The sequence below is a fragment of the Photinus pyralis genome, unplaced genomic scaffold (assembly GCF_008802855.1).
Source record: "Photinus pyralis isolate 1611_PpyrPB1 unplaced genomic scaffold, Ppyr1.3 Ppyr1.4_LG8, whole genome shotgun sequence".
Taxonomy (NCBI): Eukaryota; Metazoa; Arthropoda; class Insecta; order Coleoptera; family Lampyridae; genus Photinus; species Photinus pyralis.
In genome coordinates, this window is record NW_022170819.1 from 15,411,603 (window position 1) to 15,435,429 (window position 23,827).

Here is a 23,827-nt window from a genome sequence, read left to right on the forward strand (position 1 = left end):
TTTTGTGCTTCACCCTTGTTTTCCTTTTTCCCAGACCTTTAATTTGATGCGAAATGTCAAAAGCTGCTCCAAACGGTTTCCGAGATATTCCATGTTTTAGTTACTTCTTGTCGAAAGTTGATAAAAAAATTAAGTCGCTTGATGTTATTCTTTTGTTTTTATTATGATAATGTTTAAACGTCAAATTTTCTCTGCTTGAACTTATACTTCTCGTCAATAATAGCTCGTTTGGGTTACACTAATGAAGATTTTTTGAATTTAATATTAATACACGGTTAATGTAATCGAATAGCTGCCAGGACTTGTCGTCTTTTTTCCGAAAGATACCCTGACAAGGCGCAACCCACAGAGGCTACAATTCGCAAATTACTACAAAATTTCAGGAATAACGGTATCTTTCAAACAAAAATACAAAAAAGGAAGCCTGTGGTAGACTCTGAAGAACAAGAAATAACTGTACCTACTGGCGTATTTTGCTGCAAATCCAACTGCATCGCTCAATGATATCCAACGAGAAATTGAGAAGTATAAGTTCAAGCAGCGAAAATTTGACGTTTAAACATTATCATAATAAAAACAAAAGAATAACATCAAGCGACTTAATTTTTTTATCAACTTTCCACAAGAAGTAACTAAAACATGGAATATCTCGGAAACCGTTTGGAGCAGCTTTTGACATTTTGCATCAAATTAAAGGTCTGGGAAAAAGGAAAACAAGGGTGAAGAACAAAATGGGGGGTGCCATTTGAAAAAATGGAGTTACGGATATTTAAAAGTTTAAAAGTTGAGAGCTTTGAAAAAGTGACGTAGTCTCACTTTTTTAGACTCTTACGCATACCATAAGAAAATTCGATCTTTCCTAAATAAAGCATTGAAAACTATTTTGCAATATCTCTCACCGTTTTCGAATAATAAATTTTTAAAGTTATCCCCGCAAATTCAATTTTTGACACAAAAACTTGAATATCGGCGAAGCCCTTGGAGCAAAGGGTCAACTATGGGGTATCGTTGTACTCCAAATTCGACGTAGAATCCGAAAATGTAGAATTTAAAATAACAAAGTTGATGGCTACTTCCGGTATTTCCGGAAGTGGCGCCATTTTGAAAATATTTTAGTTCAATTCATCATGTGCCAAAACCCTTAAAGGGCTTATCAGTTTATTTTCATTTTCAAAGGTTTTCCATATCTTTCTAACTGACGCTCGTCAAGAATGACCCTGTATAGTGCTTCGTGCTTCGATCGTAGTTTTATGCTCATACTCTGTACCTTTTTAGTATCGGAAATATTTGAAAAAATCAAATAGGCGCTTAGCCCCCCCCCCCCTCTCCAAAATTTAACTTTTTTATAGTCAAAACTTTCTGTATACAGTGGTGAAAACTTATTCACTGAAGACAAGTAATTGTTCAACGAGTTAAAACTTTGCAATATAACGACGGAGGAAAAATGCAGAGAATACGTGTTGACCTGATTGTTTTTTTCTTTTTTCAATATGTTCGGGTTAAAAAAAGGGGCATTTAAAACGATCGAAATATTATGTAAGACCATTGTTTAGGTATGAAGAAGTTTAATTTTGGGAAATTTGTCAACCTGTTTGCGAAATCAAAAAAGTGCGAACCATGACCATAAAAACACAATTAAGCATAATTGAACAACTAAACACAAGTGGAGTACCATTGCAATACCGTCGTTTCATTATGAAAAAGCTTAATTTTGGGGGGCATTCACTTAGCCCTCATTTAAATTTTCGAAACATTTCTTAAACCAAAAAGTCCCAAATCGTGCGCAATTGAGGCACAAAAATTGTTCCTTTTTTGGGATACTTGGGGAGGGGGGTTAAGTGTGCAGACAATGAGAATTTCGGAAACTAGGGGAAATAAATGTGAAAGGAATTTTATGGAGAGAAGTAAAGTTGAAGTTTTTGAAATTTTAAACAACCGAATCAACGATTAAAAATGTCCGATTTTGTCGACAAGACGACATTTTGTAAACGTTCATTAATCAGTAAGAAATTATGTGGGTCATTCCGAGAGATTTCTGTATACACTCGGTGCTGAGTTACGGATGTATTAATTCCCAGTAAAAATTTACGCGATATACTGAGTAATCTATAAAAAAAAAGAGACTTTTCTATTTGAACATTACTAGTTTGAATTATTAACCCATTAACGCCCAAAATACTAAGCAATTAAACTTTGAACTTTTGATAAAGCCATTTTTGAAAAAAGGACTATCCTCGTTTGAGGATTGAACTGATACAAATACAAAACATTGTAAAAAAAATTTTTTAATAAAAAAAAAAGAAGATCGACACAATTCTAAATTGTGCACAACTCCTGTGCAGATAAAGCGCATATTGAAATAGCTTAGTAAATGGTATGGGTTTCAAGGTAGTAACATGCTGTATTTATCGATCCGAAATATTGCATTTTTCACAATTCAGTTTTTACATTGCCAGTAAATGTGTCTCGTCTAGACGATCTTTCCGCCCTTTGAGAATACCTCCTCTGACACTCCGTTCTAGAGACACCTACATATTTGAAGTGAACATTTTGACATCACCAGTAGATATGTCTTATCCTGGCGTTCCATTTACCCTTTATAAAGACACCCTTTCTACACTTCGTTTCCTACATATCCGCTTCGACTTCACCAAAAGATATGTCTCTTCCAGACAATTCATTTTGCCTTTGTGAGTACCCTCCTCCGACAATCTGGTGTTGAGATATAAGGAATTATATCCAACCACTATGAGGGGTCGAGGAGAAGGTTGGTAGAAATTAAATCCTTTCGTTGAGACCTTTCATTAGAGTACCATAAAGAATAACCCCCCCCCCCCCACCCATTTCCATCCCCCTCCCCCCTTTCCATTCGCATCTTTTGATAAGGGGTCAAAAAGATGGGCTGTAGTAGGTAGAAAACAGTCTTTTGTTGAGACCTCGAATTAGAATATCATCAAAGTTCAGGAAAGATTCCTATTGTATAATTTTTAATTCTTATTGTGTAAATTAAATTGTTTTACTTGGAATTTACCTTTAAAATATAAAATCGGTTTATGACATTTCCATATAAATCTTTATGGGTGGCATCCAGAACTCTACAATTGCAAAATTTTATAAATGAGGGACTTTTGGGGACATGCGTTACAGTATTAAAAATCAGAACAATAATCGCCAGCCATACGAACAGATTTTGAATGCTTATTCAAAAGTAGGTACTCAAAGTCTCAAACTCCAAAGTTCAATATCAAAATAAGATTAAGCCGCGAGTATGATAAGTATGTCTATTGAAATGGAATAACGGTCAAACCGCTGAAAATGAAGATGTAAAAATGAAGTGTAGGAGAGAGACTACATCAACTCAGCTGATACAAAATCAATGAACTCGCCTGTCACGCCCTCCAAATGTCACGCAGACATTTCGAAATTGGAATGCTTTTAGTGATTTTTACTGATTTTAGACCTCGAGATTTAAATATCTTTGACCTTTTAACTTCAAGTGCCTCATCAGATATTGGTACAGCAATTCGGTATCTGCGCGACGTCAATCGGCACTGATAACCTACCCCAATATTTAGAGAAAGTCGTATGAATCATCCCCTGTCTGTGTTCCTTATGACGCATCAAAGTCCCCTTGCTATTCGAAAATCAATTTGGGATTTATTGTTACAAGGAAAACTAATTGAGTTGGACGTTTCAATGCAATTTCCACTGGAGCGATTAGATATAGATTCTACCTGTAATAAATTTCTTTAAATTCCAAGGACGTGAGTAATATTTTAAGTGTTTATTGACTACAAGCGATAAACGTGTGAGTAATCGAGATATTCCGCGTCAGTTTTCTTATTACTAAGCGATTCTCGTATAGCGTTACTTATTACGTGTCGTAAGTTCATTTAGTAATCCAGCGAGCGTGATTTAGACGATTAATATTAATCTCCAAAACCAAAATCGAGCCCATACTAATTGGTGTACTTGTTGATAAAAATAGCAGACTTGCATTTAATGCTATCGCTTCTCGTATTTCCGTTTTTTTCGGGATGTGATATCATTTCTAAATCCCTGGGAAATTTCCTTACTTTCGAACCAAGAAAAAAAGGTTTTTTTTTATAAAATCCAGTGTCTCCTTCTGCAATGCAGTTTAAAAGAACTAAAACATGACAAAGCAAAGGGGGGACTTTTCAGTGCCTCAGAAATAGTCTTCATGTCTACTACCTACAGATTTTGAAATGAAATATTGCTTCCATTAAAAAAAATAATGACTGTGATTTCTTAAAAACCGATGGTTATACAAAATTTTTATCTGTACTTATACAGTGTGTTCAAGATAAGAATGAATCGCTTGGGGAAATCGGAAACCATAAGAGATACACAGAAAAAAGTTGCGTATTTTAGGGCTTGGTAAAATTATGTTTTTAAAAACTCGGAGATTCCGAAGATTTTCGAAAATAACCATAATTAACCATATTCGTTTTAATTTTGCCTAACCCTGTTTGAAAAGTTATACAAAAATTAACACTTTTTAAGCTCTAAAAGATGGCGCCCACAGATTTTCATTGCGACGTTTCGTCTTTGAAACAGCATCATCAACTTCGTATTTTTATATGGGCCCGGAAAAAAGTACATACTGTATTGAGTAGCCATCCAAATGCGTCTTAGTGCCTTTTAGTGTTGTCAGCAGTTTTTCAGTTTTCATTGCCTTCGAGATATTTTCTACAGGCTTTGAAAGCCTTTAATTAAGATCAGAGTCTTTAATGGTACCTTTAACAGCGTGTTTGAATATTTTTATATTCAAAGACAGCGTTTAATAATATTCTTTAAACGGTTATGGAACTTATCTTGAACTACCTGTAAGAGCATGGTCCTTAAAAACTGTTAAAATTCCTTACGGATCTCTGAAAGTTTTTAAAAGCCTTTATAGGTATGTCATAAACATGTTCCAAGAACATCAAAGAGAGAAGGTTTTAGAGTCCTTGATAGGCTCTCCGAGCTTCATTTAAAACGTTGTTTAAATCTCCGAGAGTTTTTAAGTGTTAAAAGTATCTTAAGTTCCATTCAAGAATATTTAAACCTTAAAAAGCTAGCCTTTGATATTTTAGTCTTTAGGGATCTTCAAAAGTTTTAAAAGGCTTCAAGACGCCTTGATAATCTTTAATAGACATCTTCATGAGTCCAGCAATAAAAATGTTTAAAGCCATTAAGTAGCTTTTAAGTACCCTTAAGTATTTTTTTATGGAATAATGTGTCATGTGATAGTTTACTTTGAGCTCCTTCGAATTTGAAAACATTTGATTTATTAATTATCAAAGGCCAACAATCTTATAATTTGAATAAATTTTAAAGAAATTGAAAGTGGTGAGCGCTGACAGAAGTGAGTACATCTTTCTCTTTAACACTCCTTCGCTCTTTTGTTTTTGCTGGACTGTATTTTAGAAAAAAAAACGCGCGCGGTGGGATTCGAATCCCCATCATCCAGCGTTGTAAATCGAGTGAGCAACTGAACTACTATCGCCTTCATAATATTCGCTTATCTGATATAAACGCGACAAACTTATACGCATAATTAATAAGAAGCAGTCACATCAAATTATCCTAAATTGCTAGGCGCACGGTCGGTTATGCCACAGAACATAGAAGCGTACTCTATATTCTATGCCTACGGCGTTACAAATGGGATGATTTTACTCCCGTACAAAACATATATCTTCTACATACCGAGCGATCAGAAGTATCCACTTCATAAACTTAAAGAATTATTCAAATTATTGTCGAAATAGGAAGCGAGAAAACAAATTTTGTAAAGTGAACTTCCCCCTCATATGTTTCCTTCAAATGTATCTCCCGTTCCCTTACTTTTCCTCAAATACTCGTCAAGTTCTCAAATTCCCTCCATGTGCCTCATGTTCAATTTCTTCAGCGTTTCTTATCTCTCCAAGATCTGTTTTCAACCGTCTCAGAGTAGAATCTTCTTAAGGTCATTTTAGGAACTTTTTTTTAGCTCTTACTATCTTCTGAGAACCATTTCTTTAATTTTTAGAATGTCTACAACATTCACAATCATACCTTAAAACATTAGTAGAGACAAAACAAAAGAATAGAAATAAGAAAAAATTTCTCTTCTTACTATCGAAGAAAATTTTCAGAACTAGGATGATCTTGCCATCTTCTTGGAATTTTCTTAGAATCTTTGATGATTTCGAAATAATATTAGATTTTTGTTATCGGCCCTTCTTAGAATTTTCAGAACCATGATAATCATTATAGCCCTTGTAGAACCTTCTTAGACCCGTATTGGAATTTTCTGTAAAACTTTTTAGAGTCACCTTAAAATTGTAAAACTCTTTCTTAATTTCCTCGTAATCTCGAGAGAAGCTTGAGGTTTGAGTAGAACGTGAAGAGAATTTGAGGAGAACTTGAGAGGAAGACTTTTACTGGAGCTGAACTTAAGACTTAAAAAAAATAGCATCTATGGTTAAAACGTCAAAAAAATGCGCGCGCATGCGCATATCTAATTTTCACAATATGCGACATGTTTGCCCTTACACGTGGTTAAAATTTTGAAAAACTATTTCTAAATAAGAAAGGTCGCATTGCGCACTCTGCGCATGCTCACACCTGGTATTTACAATATGCGATATGATTGCCGGCAGCTAAGAAAGCGAGACCGGGCTATGCGCAGATGCGCAATTAATAGAATATGAATAATGGGATGTCATCTCTTGCCTTCTTAGCTGCCGGTACCAGTAGTTTGTTTTCGATTTTGACGTGGACCATGATATAAAAGATACTTCAAATATTTTTTGTCAATGTCAGTATTAGTATTTATTTTCTCAAATTTTGCGTTGATAATGTTTATAAAAGAAACCTGATCGTTTTGGATCGCACAAAATTTGTGTTGCCCTAGGTGAAAATATATAAAACAAAATAATCATGGCACACTATACAAAAATGAAAAACGTAATACCTTAACATACCTGGACCAAAATATTTAAAAGGAAATGTTAGGGTTTGTTTATGAATGAATAAATAAATTAAACAAATATACCAAACGAGCTCCTGGGTATGGCTATAGCATGTGCAAAACCAAATTTTAAACCTAATGTTAGTTTTGCTTTTATTTAAAGTGTATATGTATGAAATTTCATTTAATTGCTTCCATAAATCGGGTAGTTGGCACTGCACATCCTACACCAAACCAAATTTGGAAGATGGCGCTACATTTTATTTTATTCCAAGTGGCTATGTATCAAATATCCCTCCATAAATAAGAAAGTTGGCACTGCGCATGCGCAAAACGAAATTTTGAAACTCTCGTTAAATTTGTTTTTATTCCAAGTGGCTATGTATGAAATTTCATTTAAATACCTTCATAAATAAGAAAGTTTGCAATTCGGTCTGTAAATGGTCGAGATGCGCAAAGGGCACTGTGAATGCTGATCGATTAGGCTCAACTTTTGGAATTGTGTTTTATATGGCTAAAGCTGGATTCACATGAATACGAAATCCGACGATACAGTCATCCGAAATGCTTATAATTGGTCAATAGTTTGAAATGTCAAGCACATTTCAAATTATTGACCAATCATAAGCATTTCGGATGATCGTATCGTCGGATTTCGTATTCATGTGAATCCAGCTTAAAGCTATGCGCATGTTGAATTTCATGCAATTCGGTTCATAACTAACGGAGATGTCAAAAAGGCCTACTTTATTTTTTTGTTTACATTGCCAATTCACGAACTCCGATCTACAAATTTGATAAAGCATGCACCTGCAAAATTTCATCGTAATCCGTCCATTCGTTTATGAGTTATCGTGCTAACGGACGGACGGACGGACACCGCAAAATTATAAACTCGCTAGGAGCTCGTTAATAATATGGTTGTTTGTAGTGGTGTTAAATATGGAAAATTAAAGATTTAAAAAATCCATTTTCACAGCTGAAGAAAAACCGCAACAATGTTTCAAAATTTTCAAGAATAATGAAGTTATGGATTCCCTTCCTAAACGTAGACTTTTCAAAAATCCCTAGTAGCTTGAAAAAGGCTTGATAGGTGACGGTTTTCGCCATTTAATTTATCGAAAATGAGGTCAGTGTTTTTCTAACTCCCCCGGAAGTAGGTAAGTACCTATCCAAATCCATCAAAGTGTTCATGTGGAGACACCCTGTACTCCTCTTTGAATTTGTGGTAAACCGTCAGATCTTTCGGATTTTACTTAACTGCAAACTGATTCGAGTGACATTTTTGGGCTAAAGGCTGTCGGTTTTCTATGAGCTCCCATTCTTAGTTCTAAGATCTCGGACAAACGTACGGAATTCATACAAGAAAATATTACTGATTATTGAATTTTTCATTAAAAATGTAGTAAAGGAGGACAATAGCCGGTCTTTGAACGATCGTCTAATGTCTTGGACAGTGGACTGGATCGGATGTGCAAAAAAAGTGTTCCGTTTACGACATTTCGAGATTTCACATTTGATGTACCTACTCCAAACAATTAAGAAGTAATTCGCAACAGCCTTACTTTCTATAATTAGCTTGGATGAACACGTGTATCTACCTAATCAATATCATCCTATCTACGCCTTAGTTTTGTTCATTTTGGGGTGTGTCGTGAGAAAAACCGTAACCGGCTATAATTTCCTCTCGCGCATTTATTTTAAATTGTCGATTTAAAATATGCAAACGACAACGAAGGATCGTTTATAAATTCCTCAAAAGGTATGCGTATAGGGCGGCACGAATTTGCGTCGCCTCTTGCTTCATTCATTAATCGATGAATGAAGACAGCCACCCAAGAAAAACGTTAATTAGAATTTGAAGAATTCGGTTGCTCATAGATAATGAGTGACATAATTTAAACTTGTTGCCAAATTTGCAAACAGCTCGCGAAAAAATAAGCTGTAACGAGCTTTACAGTAAATAAATTAATTACAATCGCAATTAAACGGCAAAATTCAAGGTCGAGGAACGAGGACAAGACCCCGAGATGAATCGTTTCGCCGGCCGGCATGTTGATAACCGTCGTCTTGCCCGCGATCCTTGTAGTTAGGTTAGGCCAAATTCACCGTTGAATCTACCAATCGGCGTACAATATTCGCTTTATGCCCATATATGGTAACGTTTGTAAGTTACTGTGGCGGGGCGGGCACGTCCATTGCGATCACGTCGTAGGGGCGGCCGTGAGCTTTCAACGCGTAATTGTCAATTATTTTCTGGCAAATCGACGATTTTTGCAATTAATTTCGATCGCCGCACGTCTCGCCGTGTTAAAACTTCGCGGGTTCGAGCGAATTTCGTCGAAAAAACGTGATAATTTTTCGAATTTCCCTACGGGTTTACCTCTACCGGTCCGATTCGAAAGTTCCACTTCCTCAAAGTTGTAAACCGGCATCTTTCAATCGTACGCTGTTCGTTGCCGACGTTGACGTTCTGTGACGTTTTTTTCTGTTAAACGGTAAGATACTTTTATTTTTATCTTTTATTAATGCTCGTTATCCTTTTGCTCTGAGAAAATTGCGTAATTGTAATTAGTGTTTGATATGCAATTGTTAGGGATCAATTGAAGTTAACGGCAATTTTTTGGGAGTAACAGGTTGTTTGGCACAGGCTCAAAGAGTCAGGTGGTTGTTGTCGGTTTAAAATTATACGACCTCGGCATTGAAATTTTATTATTAACTGGCATGCTTGCAAGTTGCAGTGTCCGTTCATCTTCTTCGAGCAAACAATATATAACAAAAGTACGTTCACCGGTTATGCCCCAATTTTCCTATCCCCTCAATGGGTTTTCATTACGTTGTCTCACAATTTTCACCCTAGGCTTGATTTGTAGGGCGTGGTTTCCAATTTTGGTCTTAATCGTAATTGTTTCGGCTTTCATTGAGATGTCATGCAAATTTCCGCGAACCGTTTTTTTTAAATAATTTGAAGTGTGTCATAAGATGAGTTGTTCGCCGCGCGGGGAAAGGGGGAGGGCATCGCTGCATTGTAATACCATATATGGTAATGTTGCTGGCGATTGGCTCGTGAAGCACTGATACTGCGCCGGTATGCTGTCATTTTAACGATGGTGGGGCGATGACCCTTCGTCGCTTATATATATGGTTAACCGCTTTTAAATTTCAGACATTCTTCTGTGATATTCGGTACGGCACGTTATAGCTGTGCTAGAAATTTGTACATAATTTAACTTGAAATTTTTTATAAAGTAAGTGTCTTGTGTTATACTGTAGGGTGTGGTTTTTGTGCCTTTAACGGATTTCACTGTGTGCTCATCGTGATCAATAACGTTTCCATTCATAAATTTGTGACGCCACCCCCTTGATCCATTCACAAGTTCGTTGGTAACAGTTTTTTTTTTTTATTTGCAGTACTAATCCAAAATGTGTGACGAAGAAGTTGCCGCCTTAGTTGTTGATAATGGTTCCGGTATGTGCAAAGCAGGCTTTGCTGGCGACGATGCACCCCGGGCGGTGTTCCCATCAATCGTCGGTCGCCCCCGTCATCAGGGCGTCATGGTTGGTATGGGCCAAAAGGATTCGTACGTCGGTGATGAAGCACAAAGCAAAAGAGGTATCCTCACTTTGAAATACCCCATCGAACACGGTATCGTGACGAACTGGGACGATATGGAGAAAATTTGGCACCACACCTTCTACAATGAACTTCGTGTTGCACCAGAGGAGCACCCTGTTCTTTTAACCGAAGCCCCATTGAACCCAAAAGCCAACCGTGAAAAGATGACCCAAATCATGTTCGAAACCTTCAACACACCCGCCATGTACGTAGCAATCCAAGCAGTTCTCTCACTGTACGCTTCCGGTCGTACCACCGGTATCGTCCTGGATTCCGGAGATGGTGTCTCGCACACAGTACCGATCTACGAGGGCTACGCCCTACCTCACGCCATCCTTCGTCTGGATTTGGCCGGTCGTGACTTAACCGACTACCTCATGAAGATCTTAACTGAACGTGGCTACTCCTTTACGACCACCGCCGAAAGAGAAATCGTACGTGACATCAAGGAAAAACTCTGCTACGTCGCGTTGGACTTCGAACAGGAAATGGCAACCGCTGCCAGCTCGAGCTCCCTAGAAAAAAGCTACGAATTACCCGACGGTCAAGTGATCACCATCGGCAACGAGAGGTTCCGTTGTCCCGAAGCTCTCTTCCAACCGTCGTTCTTGGGAATGGAAGCGTGCGGCATCCACGAGACCACCTACAACTCGATCATGAAGTGCGATGTTGACATCCGTAAAGATCTCTACGCCAACACCGTACTCTCCGGCGGTACCACCATGTACCCGGGCATCGCCGACCGCATGCAAAAGGAAATCACCGCGTTGGCTCCATCCACAATGAAAATCAAAATCATCGCTCCTCCTGAAAGGAAATACTCCGTATGGATTGGAGGATCAATCCTCGCTTCGCTCTCGACATTCCAACAGATGTGGATCTCGAAACAGGAGTACGACGAATCCGGACCATCCATCGTCCACAGGAAGTGCTTCTAAACTCGTATTCATCAACACCCTCATTCCTGCATCATTCCAGTTGTATTATATCTGCGATAGGCTGCCGTTATACGGTAATCGGAACTGCCATGTTTTTTGTATACAAGTACGGCGCCTTTCGGGCATCGCGCGGCACTTGCATTGCACTAGGCCAAAGTATTATTACTTTCTTAATTTTGTAATAATTTATTTCCCATGTGCAGATTTCAAGACTATTATAATATTATTTACTTTAGGCTAATAAACTATGGGATAATAAAAATGTATATTACAATTATTTTTCGCTTTTTTTCGTCCTTTGTATTTATTCTGTTGTTTTATACATTAAAATTGATTTATAAAAATTCCCATTTTTGAATAATTTTTGTCCTTGTTCTTTTGTTCAAAACTAGTGCGTGTACCTATTCCAAATATCAATGTGGAATATCTTCTAAAGCTGTTCTTGTCCAATGTTGGCCAGGCCAAGTGAAAATTGGGAAATGAATTAAATAAATTGCTATACATCCAACATTTTCACAAATGTTCTTTTGACGCTGCTGGTGAAATAATGTATTGAGCATTTTCTCTTGTGAAAGTGAACACAATTCTTTAGATTTATTATGATTACATTACATGACTAGGTAGATTAAAAAACAATAGGTATAAATCCCTTGGTACTAATGAATGAATGCTCTTCAGACCGCCTTGTCATTGAATATGCACTATTCAATGCCTTAACGTAATTCTTTATTTTCTTTTTTATATAATTTCTATCTCCCTTGGATTTTTGGTTTGCTCTTCTTTTATTGATTGGTTGTGCTACTGTCTGGCACTGCACAATCAATAAAAGAAGAGTGGCAGTCTAATGGCTGTTTGTAAATTGCACTCACAAATTTAAGGTTTGGATTTAGAGAATATAGGCAACTGGTGATGCAAATGTAATTCAATGGGGCGTGCATTGCCTCTGAACTTCATTCACCATTTCATAAGCAAGGAGTGTATATGATCGGAAAAATATGTATTAGGTAGATAGATGTAGAGAGCATAGTTTCCATACAATATGAACTGATATTTTGTCCATTAATATATGTTTAAAAAATATAGAAAACGTGTCAAGAGTTCCTACTATAGGAATTAATTGCAAAAATTAGGGAGCATTTTAAGCAATACAACTGTATAGGATGGGCAGCGTGAATTCTTATCTATATTTTGGCAATTCATGTGAAGCTCAAAAGTTTTCATAAAAAAAGTGGTGAATGAAGTTCTGAAAAATGGGCATGTAAACTGGAGAAATGGAAATAAACTACGCAGCTGTGACTAAATATCGCGGTCAACAGTGTAGCTTCTTTCTCACAGAGGGTGCCACCAAGAGTTTTATGAAGCCAGAAAAAAATATGATAAAGACGTGAAATAAGCGCTTTTATCTTGTGATGGAGTTGTTCTTACTTTTTAACTAGGCTAGTACTGTGTAATGGGAATAATAAAAGACAAAAATTTACGAGCAAAAAAACTAGCAGGCTATGTAAGTTGCCTATGTTAAATCATTTAGCGATTCTCTTTCAAGGTTGAACAGAGCGTGTTAAGCCTGTCTCACAACACAATTGACGCCAACGTGAACGCTAACGCGAACGTGAACGTGAGCATTTAATTAAAACATGAATATTTACTATTTCCATTCACATATAACGCAACGGGAACGGGAAAACGTGAAACAAACGCGACAGTTGGTCAACTTTTATCTTTCCCGTTCCCGTTGGCGTTTTAAACATGCGCGCGCTTGCGATCCAGCCACATAACCTTTAAAGACCAAACAAAACTTAATTATTTTTGTACGAAGTATTGCATGATTATCCGTTTGTTGAATTGAATAGAATAGTCTGTAAATATGTAACATGAATACATAAACTATTACTTCGTCAGTTTCGCTGTCGGTATCCATTTTTTAGGTTAGTTCAACTACCACAGAACACATTTTAATAAACAAAATATTCCGTTACAAAACTTAACATTCCAGGAGCGTAACGTTAATTGTGAGACTGCGAATTTGTTCATGTTCACGTTACCGTTTGCGTTTCCGTTGGCGTTTACGTTTGCGTCAATTGTGAAACAAGCTTAATAGTAGAATTTGCTGACAGCAAGAAAAAAATCGTTCACTGGAATATTTTTATTTTGTCAACTACTTGCTTGGAAATTTATTTGGTTTCCCTTTCCTATTTATTGCAAAAGGTACCTCCTCTACCTACCGTTTTATGAAATATGAAATAAATAATAGAAATGGGGATAGGTAATATTCCTTTACAACAAATATCAAAATTTTACGTTATTTTTAGAACAAAGGGCTGTTGTATATTGTTGTTGATGTCTGGCAAGCTGCGGCCTTGTGTGGGTGTTTATTTGTAATGCGATTTGTTTGACCGTCTTCCATATTCTTTATCTTTGCTTATTGCAGATTAAAATACCGCAACTTTATAATCCATACCTTGTTGCAATTTAAATTTTTTGAACTTCAATAGTACCATTGAATAAAGCTCTTTATTCAATGATAGTACCTATTACATATGATATTAGTATTAATTTATAATAGTGTACCTAATGTGTAATAATTGACCTATACAGGGTGATTCAAATTGGAAAGCCACCATGGGGATCTCGGGAACTATAGATAGGTAGAGGTTATTTGACAAAGTTACCCTTGATGGGGCCGGGACACTTCGCCGAATGCCCACAACGCCGACACGATTTTTGCATGGTCCATATCGCCCACTTATGACCACTTTTTTCCCTCTACAAGATGCTACTTTTAAATTTTAAGTTCGTCTCCAGTCAACCATCATCAACTTTGTTTTTTCTTATGGAAGCATTTTTGAATTTTTGTGGCATTTGATAAATAATTTTTTTCTGATTTCAAAAATATAAACGTCAACTATTTTTAATAAGAAATAACGCTATTATTTCGTAAAAACGCAAGAAACTACTTACGTACGTTACTTAAGAGTTGAGACAAAGGCAAAAAAAGATATTTTACAAACATTAAAAAATTGTTATGTACATTATTGAAATCAGAAAAAAAATCTCTATCAAATCAAAAATTACTTCCATAAGAAACAAAGTTGATGATAGTTAACCGGAGACGAAACGTCAAACTTCAAATTTAAAGGTAGCATCTTGTAGAGGGAAAAAAGTGGCCATAATAATGTGTCATTTATTATTAAATATCTTTGTAAATAACTTCAGTAAAAAACAAAAACGATTTTCAGAATTTCGTTTTTTTTTCCGGAAGTAGTCAGAATTTTCAGTTTCAAAACTGCATTTTGTTAAGCATCAAAATACACAACTTTGCCAAATTTAAACTACCTACCTATCTCTTACAGTTCCCGAGATACCCATGGTGGCATGGGCGTACGCAGGGAGGGGCCTGGCCACAGGTTACGTTTTATGTTTGTTAAAAAATATATGTAAGAATTGTCTTTGATGTTGGCTTCTAATTCAAAACCTTTTCCTTTGAGATTTAAGCAATGAAAGAGGTTTTAAGCCATAAATTAGGGTACCGATCCTGAAAATCGCTGTTCCCATGCCCATCGGATTATTCGGCACACCGGCACCTGCATAGCTAGGCGCCGAGCCCGGCTCACCTGCCATCGGGCTGAGCGAAGTTATCGTTCACTAATCGCCCGTTAACACAAACCACTCTGCAGTGGTCACCAGTGATGTTCCGGCTACCGATTTTTCGGTAGATCTACCGATTTGCCTAAAATTCTACCGATATACCGAAATGGCCTTTATATCTACCTATCTATTTCCGCCCCGTATTTTTTTTGCATATTTAATACAAAATTAATTGATATTAAAGGGGTAATAACTAATATTTTGAGATATAATAATTTTGCAGACGTTTTTAGTAACTATTACCTACTCAAAATAAAAATGTATATTATGTGTTTCATTAAACATTTTTTTTTCGCCAATTTTATTTTTTGCCCCTCCCTAGACCAAAAGCTGCGTACGCCCATGCATGGTGGCCCTCGCATTTGAATCGGCCTGTATATTACTAATTTACAAAAGACCATCCTTCGAATGTAAGACATGTGGAACAGAGATACAAATGTATATTTAGGTATAAACGGGTAAAAAATTAAAAAAAAAATCGGTATACCGTATGTTCCCTGATTGACTTTACAAGAAGAAAAACTTTTACTATACTTTTTGACAAAAATGCATTCTCCATAAAAGCTTTTCCTTGTTCTAATTCGAAATTTCCCTACCGTTTCAGAGAAAAATACAAAAAAAAACGAAAATATGGTTGCACTTTTTCCAAGTCCTAAACGTCAAAACGCGTCTCTACTGTAATAACATTTCGTTAGTTACAGAGTCTTGGAGTTGGTCGTGACCTGTTATTTGAATAGGTACTTTAGGATCGCATAAGACTCATAAGTAGGTACCTATAACAAACACACTTCGTAATGACAATTGACGTTGAATAAAAACCTCTATTCTATTCTGTATATCTGTGGGTGTGCAAACGGACATAAGTTACCTAACAGTTGCAGTCTTATTATTTGCGCATTTTCCAACGAAGTTGGGTGCGCTATTGCAGCCAATTTCTTTGTCCGTCCATTTGTTCGTACTCATTTTTCAATACATTTAGTATTGGTTCTTTTTGAATTCAGTAGCTCATATAGGCGCGAGTAGCATATTCGGATGTGGCGCCGTCTGGTGGCGAATTTAACATAAGGTGTGGTGAAACAAGTTCATCAACCGTTTATTACTGTATTAATATTTACAAGCTCTGCTTACTCCAAATAAAAGAACAATTATGACTTCGAAAAACACTTTTCGTTCGGCCAGAGTATCTTGCTGTGTTGTTGGATGCAGTAATTCGTACATAAATACGGACTCTTCTGTAAAATTCTACAGCTTTCCCAACAGACCGTATGAGTTGCAAAGAAGAGAAAATTGGATAAAGAAAGTGAGAAGAGTTAAGTACACATCTGTTTTGCTATTATTTTACATAGTTTCGTCTCCAGAACGGCCGTTTTTTTTGTAATTTTTCTTTTGTGTGCAATAATCCAATTTGAGGTTATGATCAAGCTATTAAAAGGGATCCCCGCGTTAAATGACTTGTAAAACGGCCCCTTGCTCCCGACTTGTTGTGTAGATGGTTTCCTGATATTTTCCACTTTTCACCCACCAAAGAATATATTAAAAATGGTGTTTCTGGAGACACCGAGACAATTCTTGTCAGAAATCGTGTTTACGAACTAATTTGCACGTTTGTTATTAGAACTGAAAATGGAAAAACATGGACTGTTTCATATAATATTTACGTAAGTCTCTATTTAAGAACGAAATTTAATATAATTAAACAATAATGCAACAAGAAAAGAAGCCTGAATTTTTAAAATTCCTGCAAGACTGCTGGCTGTAAGTGTAACTACACTGTAAGTTACTATATAGAATCTGGTAACTTCCGCCATTTTTGGGCAAAAATCATGCGTTCTCTCTCTAACACACGAGCCCAATGGATTACGGTATTTTCTATATTTAGGGCCAATTGCAGCGTCAAAATTAAGTATCCCGTAAAGTTAAGCATAACTTAAATACCAGCAACGATTGTCTTAATAATCGTTGCCATAGATTTTAAGTTCGACTTAACTTTAAGCAAGGCTTAATTTTTTTGGTGCAACTGGGTCTAGTGACTTTATAGTATATTAAGTATGGAGAACGGTAAGGGATTTTTACCGTTCGAAGACAATTGTTTGGAGGAGGAGCGAAGCGACGACTCCAATTATTGTCTGAGAACGGTAACCCTTAACGTTCGACGTGCTTATAACATTTTTTGCGCGATCTAAATTAAATTTATGCAACCAATATAAATATGCACTAAGAAATTAACGAGCAGAATAAATCGAAATGATCGAAGTGGTATGGTGTATATCACTAGGTAACCAGTTTATTTGTCAAAATTGAAGTTAATAATTTCATAAAAATGTGCATGTGTCTGATGTAGTTTACTAGCTTTGAACTTCCTTTATGACTTTATGAGCGTCTTGCTATAGGAAACAACAGCACAAATTGTACGTTTAATGTACCTAACAATAATTAAAGATTAAATGTAATGTAAGACTGTTGATTTTTAAAAAGGCGTCGGTAAGTATTTTTGCTGTTCTGTTTTTAGATCGGTAAGTAATTTTATTTCATACTATCTAGTAATCGCCGCTTTCCCAGACTGATTTGAGTCTGGTGAATCGTATTTTACCAGACTGAAAATTTTTACCAGACTGGAAATGTTGCCCAGCAACATCAATTGACATCCATCTAAACCTATGTATTAATGTGTCAAACTACTGTCAGATCAAATAAATCAAGTGATCGACTTTTGCTTTCAATTGAACGCGTACACGTTCTAATCAAAAATTGTATGGCATTTTAATAGAAAAAAGAGCAGTATGAAATAAAATGTTTTACATCATTTGTATGTTAAATCAGTTAACGTTACTCGTTTCGAAATTCCTGCCTCAGCTACGCTTCGGCAGTAAACATCTCACTCGTTAACGTAAACCTTGATTTACCATACTCATATGTAAATAACTATTGACGTCGTCGTAATCATAGCAACTGGTAAATTCTACCTACTGTCATGGAAACACCCATGGTAAATAGTCAGAAATGACCGATCGCGCAAAAATATAAATAAAACACATGGCGCTGGAGTGCAATATTCGCTACTCGCCTACAGCCTACTTAAAAATATGCCCCAAATTAGACAAAATTAGTAACTAACTGATTTTTGGTGGGGTGTTAGTATATGATAGGTATTTTCTGAAAGTTCCCCTTACTTCCCCCGGTACAGCGATAGAAAGAGCCTGTGACCGGAAAGTAATGAAATAATAATTAATATGACAGCCAGATCTTTATTTGTTTCAAGAAGTTATTTTGGTTGCATAAAATTAGGCTTCTTTCAGAAGCTTTTATCATTTAAAAGTAGACATAGACAAATAAGTAGTTAACGGGTCTCTAGTTCCATGTTTCAAATATACATTCTCTCTGCAGATACCTAGCTATTGTTAAGAGAAGGTAACACAAATTACCTCACAGCATTGAATAGAATGTTTAATACAATGCTCACAGGTAGAAGAGGCACACCCTTACACCAAACGAAACCCGCTCCCTTTACACTCTACAGCATAAGGAAAATTATCAAGTATATGGAACCAAACTGTTAATCTGCCATGTACAAAAACTACAGGTGTCTTAAACTGGGAAGCTACTCTTAAATAACCTTATTATATGTCGATACTGTCAAGATAACTCAAAAGTGAGTAAATACACACAGTCGAATGCATTTTTTTAGACGGTAGTTTAGCTTTCAACCATTTATTTTGATCCAAGATTTTAGTAGGTACCTAATGCAAGCCACTTCTGGCAACCTGGCATGGCATGTACAGGGTGCAACAAAAGCAAGAATAAATAGTCTTTGGATACTGTCCACAGCCTTTGTTAAATCGTGTAAACCTTTAGTTTTTGTCAAGTAGTTGAGAGGATGCGGAGAGTGGAGGTTGTATAAATCATTCGAATATAAGCTCCAAATGCATATGGTCCTGTCCTATACTAAACCATTTAGGATAAAGAAACAATATGCTTTCTGAAATCAATTTCTATCTTTTTTGGTAACTTTATCTACAATTTCATTCATTACTTTAGCAAACTGTGATTCAGCACATTCAGTTACTGCAGATTTACCTAAAAGTGTACCAACTTTAGGATCAATAGGTAATGTACCTAATAATGGAATTTTCGTATGCTCTGCCAACGACGCAGCTCCACCTGTACTAAAAATATTCGTACATTCCGAACAATGCGGACACGCATATCTGCAATAACAATACTGTAAAATAGCACTACAACATTTACAGCTCACCCGCTCAAATTTTCTACAAGACCAATGATCGGTATTCCAGTCTTATTACAAAATGTGATTTCCTTCCTAACATCTTCAATAGCTACTTCCTGAGGGGAGCTAATAACAATGGCACCATCACAATTGATCGATTTTAAATTTTCCATAACAGTTATGTGCTCGTCCGATGTGCCTGAAAGCACAAAGTGCGCATACTTAAAACAGAAATATTCCTACTTACCTGGTGGGGTATCGATAATCAAATAATCTAAATCGCCCCAATGAACGTCATTCAAAAACTGTTTAACCATAGCCGTTTTCTTCGGACCACGCCACACGACGGCGGAATTACGATTATTTAAAAGGAACCCTATGGACATAACGGCAAAATTTTGTTGAGTGTCAGTGTACACCGGAAGCCACCTACGATGTACTACTATGTAATGAGAAGAGGTCAAAGTACACATTTACCCTTCGGCATGTTGGTGCACGCTTTTGTCCTCCAGGTTCAGTAAGTATGGAATGCTGGGCCCACATAAATCTATATCCAATAGGCCAACCTGAAATATAGCAGAGTAGATAGAGTGTAGCTAAATTTCCGATAGACAAACTTTCAAGTTGCGCTCCTTCAATGCCAAAGCAAATTGGGTGCTAAAAGTTGATTTCCCAACTCCGCCCTTTCCAGACACCACCAGGATTATGTGTTTTACACTGTCTATCATTTTTTGGAGATTTTTCGTTTCAATTAGATCAATTTGAAGTACTTTTTAGTATGTGTTAATAAGTAAGGTTAGTCACAGACTACAAAATTACAAACGCACACCTGTTTGCAGTAGAGTAGATCTATGGGTTAAAGGTGTGTTTACACATAAGTCACAATTTACACCCTTCACAATTAGCTGATTCTTTAATTTTCTTGTACAGTTTCTTAAAGGTAAGTTCATAGCTCTCCGTTCATACGTTTCCGTTTGTCCGTTAGCCAATCAGAAGACAGCAAATTTTTAAATCGTACGTCGTCCGTTTACGACGGAAAAGTTGGTTGAAGTTGAACATTTACGTTTCCGTTGGTCCGTTTTTAACAAGAGTGAGGTTATGTTTGGTATGTTAACAGCGTTCGTCTATTCGTTCTTCACGGTAATAATCAGATAGCAATGTTTTCTTACTTTCGTACCATTTTCACATACTGAAAATCACGGAGGGTACAGTACAAAATAAAGTTTAGGTTATATGGTTATACTTGCAAATGTACAATGTGGATGGATTGCTATAAACCTTAACAAAACGTACTATCCGTTTGACGGATCAACGCAACGTATGAACGGAGAGCTATGAACCCACCTTTAGAATTTAACTTGACCTGACTGTATAGTATATCCTAATCAATTTCACCGTAAATCTGACGAAAACAATAATTAAGTAGCCAGCCTGTTGACGTTTGTTTATTGAAGCATTCTTGCTTTCTTTAGAATCATGTTTGTTTATTATGTACAACAGGTGCCTTACAAAGTTTCTATTTATGTCTTCACGTGGAAGATATTATTAGTAAGATGTTTCTCTGTACAAGTCGAATAACCCTTTAAATACCATGGAGGAAGTACCTCTTACAGTTCTTCGCTCTTTTTGTTGCTTTCTCATCTCGTACAGACTAACAGACTGCAGCTCCTTTGTTTTAGCAATACGAGAAGGGGCAGGGGGGTACTTTAATTGACATTCCTTCTGTTTAGTTTGTGGATTTAGACAATTTCAAATCTCAATCGCTATACACATAATCAAGCAAATAATAGAAAAGGCGCACTGTAGTATCGTGAAATATTGTTTATAGTTTTTAAACAGGCTTTCGGTACAATAAATCTGACAGAACTAACAACCCTCGACCAGCTGGTCGGGCGTGATCAATGACTTTGACATGAAATTAATCCCAAATCACGTCACCCCGTCACAAAGCAGGTACCGGACGATTACCTATGAAACCACTAATAAATCGATTAATCGAAATTACTACCTACTTGCGCTGGAAGAGATGCAAATACCATCAAAGTTAAAGGAGTATAAAGGATGAAGGACAGAATATGGAGAAACAATAAGGGTGTACCACAAGGAGATGCATAGTTTGGCATAACACTACAGCACATACTAAAGAAAAGGAGATAGATGAGAAACGTTGAGAGACTGTAACATGCGAGCGACTTCCGGTATAGTATCGTGAAAATATCCAGGTTAAGACTTCTTTTTAGCCCATTTCTACAAAAATAAAAAAAATGCGCAATTGTGGCCACTTTGTCCGTCCGTACGTCCGTCCGCTCGTTCGTTGAGACGCCACTAGTTGAGCTATTGTTCTACTTTTTTCGCTATTTGGTGCGTTATGGTGTCGGTGGCTTGCACCAAGTGAGGAATTTTTTCTGCGTTTATTACTAAAAAAGTTATTGTAAAAAAACAAAAACAAAAACGTTTTTTACATGTTCCATAATTTTACACTTTTGCCGTTTATTAACGATCCTAGAGATCGTTTATAATTTTTTTCACTACTAGCGTCTGATGACATGATTATTAACCTTTTTTCCACTTGTAAAGTAGGCTTTCTCGGCATTTGTTCAAAGTGGTTAATAATTTTTTATTATTAACTAGTAGTCAATAATGAGAACTGTCACGCTGTCACTTTTAGAAAACACAACCCGAAATTTCGCTCAATAAACGTTTAGACAAGTTCTCTAAAACGAATAATTGCCACCATTCGCAATTTCCAGAGAAATTACATACCTAAAATTATCACATTTTGAAAAAATTCGAACGAAATTTCTCTTTGAAAAATCTCAATGACAGAACAAAATACGGCCTGTTTGACTTGTACTTCCACGTACTTGATTGACATGTTAAATTAAGAAACAAACAATTCTGTCCAACCGTTAACTTATCAATATAATATGTTAATTTAGAGGATTTCAAGTGCTAGTAGTGAAAAAAATAGTATATATACCACGGTAGAGAAGTCTATTATTGCCATCGCACCTTACACCCCTCGGCGCAAGCGCCTCGAGATGTAATCTTGGTGCTCAGGCAATAATAGTGGACTTCTCTACCTTGATATATAATGTACTATTGTATTGCTGTTGTCGCTTTGACATCTCCGTTAGTTATGAACTGAATTGCATGAAATTCAATATGGGCATAGCTTCAGCCATATAATACGCAATGCCAACAGTTGAGTCGAATGGATTTAAAATTCACAGGTGCCCTTTTCGCATCTCAACCATTTATAAGCCGAATTGCAAACTTTTTTAATTAGTAAGTATTTAAACGAAATTTGATACATAGGCACTTGGAACAAAGGAAAATCTAACGTTAGTTTCAAAATTTAGGTTTGCGCATGCGCAGTGCCAACTTTCTTATTTATGAAAACATTGAAATGAAATTCATCTTATAAACTGAAATTGAAGTCGGACGTCAAAAACTGATTGCTCCTATGCAACGCTATTATATCTTTCATATTTGTGGCCGGATTTTTACAATTATAACAAAAGTTGCATCTTACAAATGGGAAATGAATGCAAGTGGAAATCCGCTTTTTTTTACGATTACTTTTTTAACTTGTTTAACGTTCCATCTTTTAGTGAAGTAGTGCGCGTGGCCCTTGTTCGCTCATCGGTATAATTTACTTTTATTGTTATTTTGTTTCTTTTGTTGTCCCCTTCCCACAGTGGATGAAACGTATTATGCTTCTCGTTCTCCATTGATATGGTCTTATCCAGGAAGTCGCTAGCGTTTTAATAACTTAAGCCACAAAGATACAGAGTTCTCTCCGATGTCGGTCAACTGGAGTATTGAATAGACTATAGAGGTCTCGTAATTCTTCCTACCAAAACGTAATTCTTCGCGTTACCAATAAAAATACTTTCTTTTAGCCAATAATATCTCTAGACATCCAAAATGCCAGATACCTTGAACCCACATTGACGAAAAATTCGACAGAATCTTTTGAACGACCATATGAAGACTCCCCCAAAAATGTACCACCCCCGGTAAATCGTTCATCCACAGCGCCGCTGACTTACCTACTCAAATTCAAAGGAGAATCATCCCGGCTTAATTTTTATTTTTGATCTACAAAGTACACTAAAAATAAAGACCCGTGTGTCCTCAATTTTTACTTGAGAGTAAAATAAACCCAAAATAAATTATTGAAAAGCTGTGTTTTTAGTCCGAATTTGAAACGCTTCAGTCTAAATACGTCGCAAACCTGATCTGATGTTTGCCGGATGTTTAACTGCATCTAAAGCTGGATTCACATGAATACGAAATCCGACGATACGGTCATCCGAAATTCTTATGATTGGTCAATAGTTTGAAATGTCAAGCACATTTTAAATTATTGGCCAATCATAAGCATTTCGGATGATCGTATCGTCGGATTTCGTATTCATGTGAATCCAGCTTAACGCGAA

General features: G+C 36.5%; 2 protein-coding genes across 3 annotated transcripts; one reads left to right on the forward strand and one right to left on the reverse strand.

Moving 5' to 3' along the window:
• The first annotated feature begins 9,298 nt into the window (after positions 1–9,298).
• On the forward strand, positions 9,299–11,789 carry LOC116177703 (actin-5C). 2 transcript variants are annotated; one of them, XM_031496755.1, is made up of 2 exons: positions 9,299–9,456; positions 10,370–11,789. In XM_031496755.1, the coding sequence occupies exon 2, from the start codon at positions 10,382–10,384 to the stop codon at positions 11,510–11,512; it is 1,131 nt and encodes a 376-aa protein (XP_031352615.1). In that variant the 5' UTR covers positions 9,299–9,456; positions 10,370–10,381; the 3' UTR covers positions 11,513–11,789. The 2 variants fall into 2 exon arrangements, with proteins under 2 accessions (XP_031352615.1, XP_031352614.1); XM_031496754.1 differs by lacking the exon at positions 9,299–9,456 and adding an exon at positions 10,054–10,206.
• A 7,341-nt stretch (positions 11,790–19,130) lies between these two features.
• LOC116178641 (cytosolic Fe-S cluster assembly factor NUBP2 homolog) lies at positions 19,131–20,214 on the reverse strand. The gene is made up of 5 exons (XM_031498203.1): positions 20,000–20,214; positions 19,860–19,948; positions 19,630–19,811; positions 19,410–19,581; positions 19,131–19,362 (listed from the first exon to the last, which is right to left on the reverse strand). Exons 1-5 carry the CDS (start codon positions 20,108–20,110, stop codon positions 19,140–19,142), a joined length of 777 nt encoding a protein of 258 aa, XP_031354063.1. The 5' UTR covers positions 20,111–20,214; the 3' UTR covers positions 19,131–19,139.
• Positions 20,215–23,827: the final 3,613 nt, after the last annotated feature.

What these genes read in the sequence shown, in the direction of transcription:
- LOC116177703 (XM_031496755.1), top strand. Translation starts at nt 10,382, where the DNA reads ATGTGTGACGAAGAAGTTGCCGCCTTAGTTGTTGATAATGGTTCCGGT.
- LOC116178641 (XM_031498203.1), bottom strand. Translation starts at nt 20,110, where the DNA reads ATGATAGACAGTGTAAAACACATAATCCTGGTGGTGTCTGGAAAGGGC. An exon ending in TGAAGGAGCGCAACTTGAAA is followed by an intron (nt 19,949 to 19,999) that starts GTTTGTCTATCG and finishes GCTATATTTCAG; the next exon opens with GTTGGCCTATTGGATATAGA. An exon ending in GATTATCGATACCCCACCAG is followed by an intron (nt 19,582 to 19,629) that starts GTAAGTAGGAAT and finishes TTGTGCTTTCAG; the next exon opens with GCACATCGGACGAGCACATA.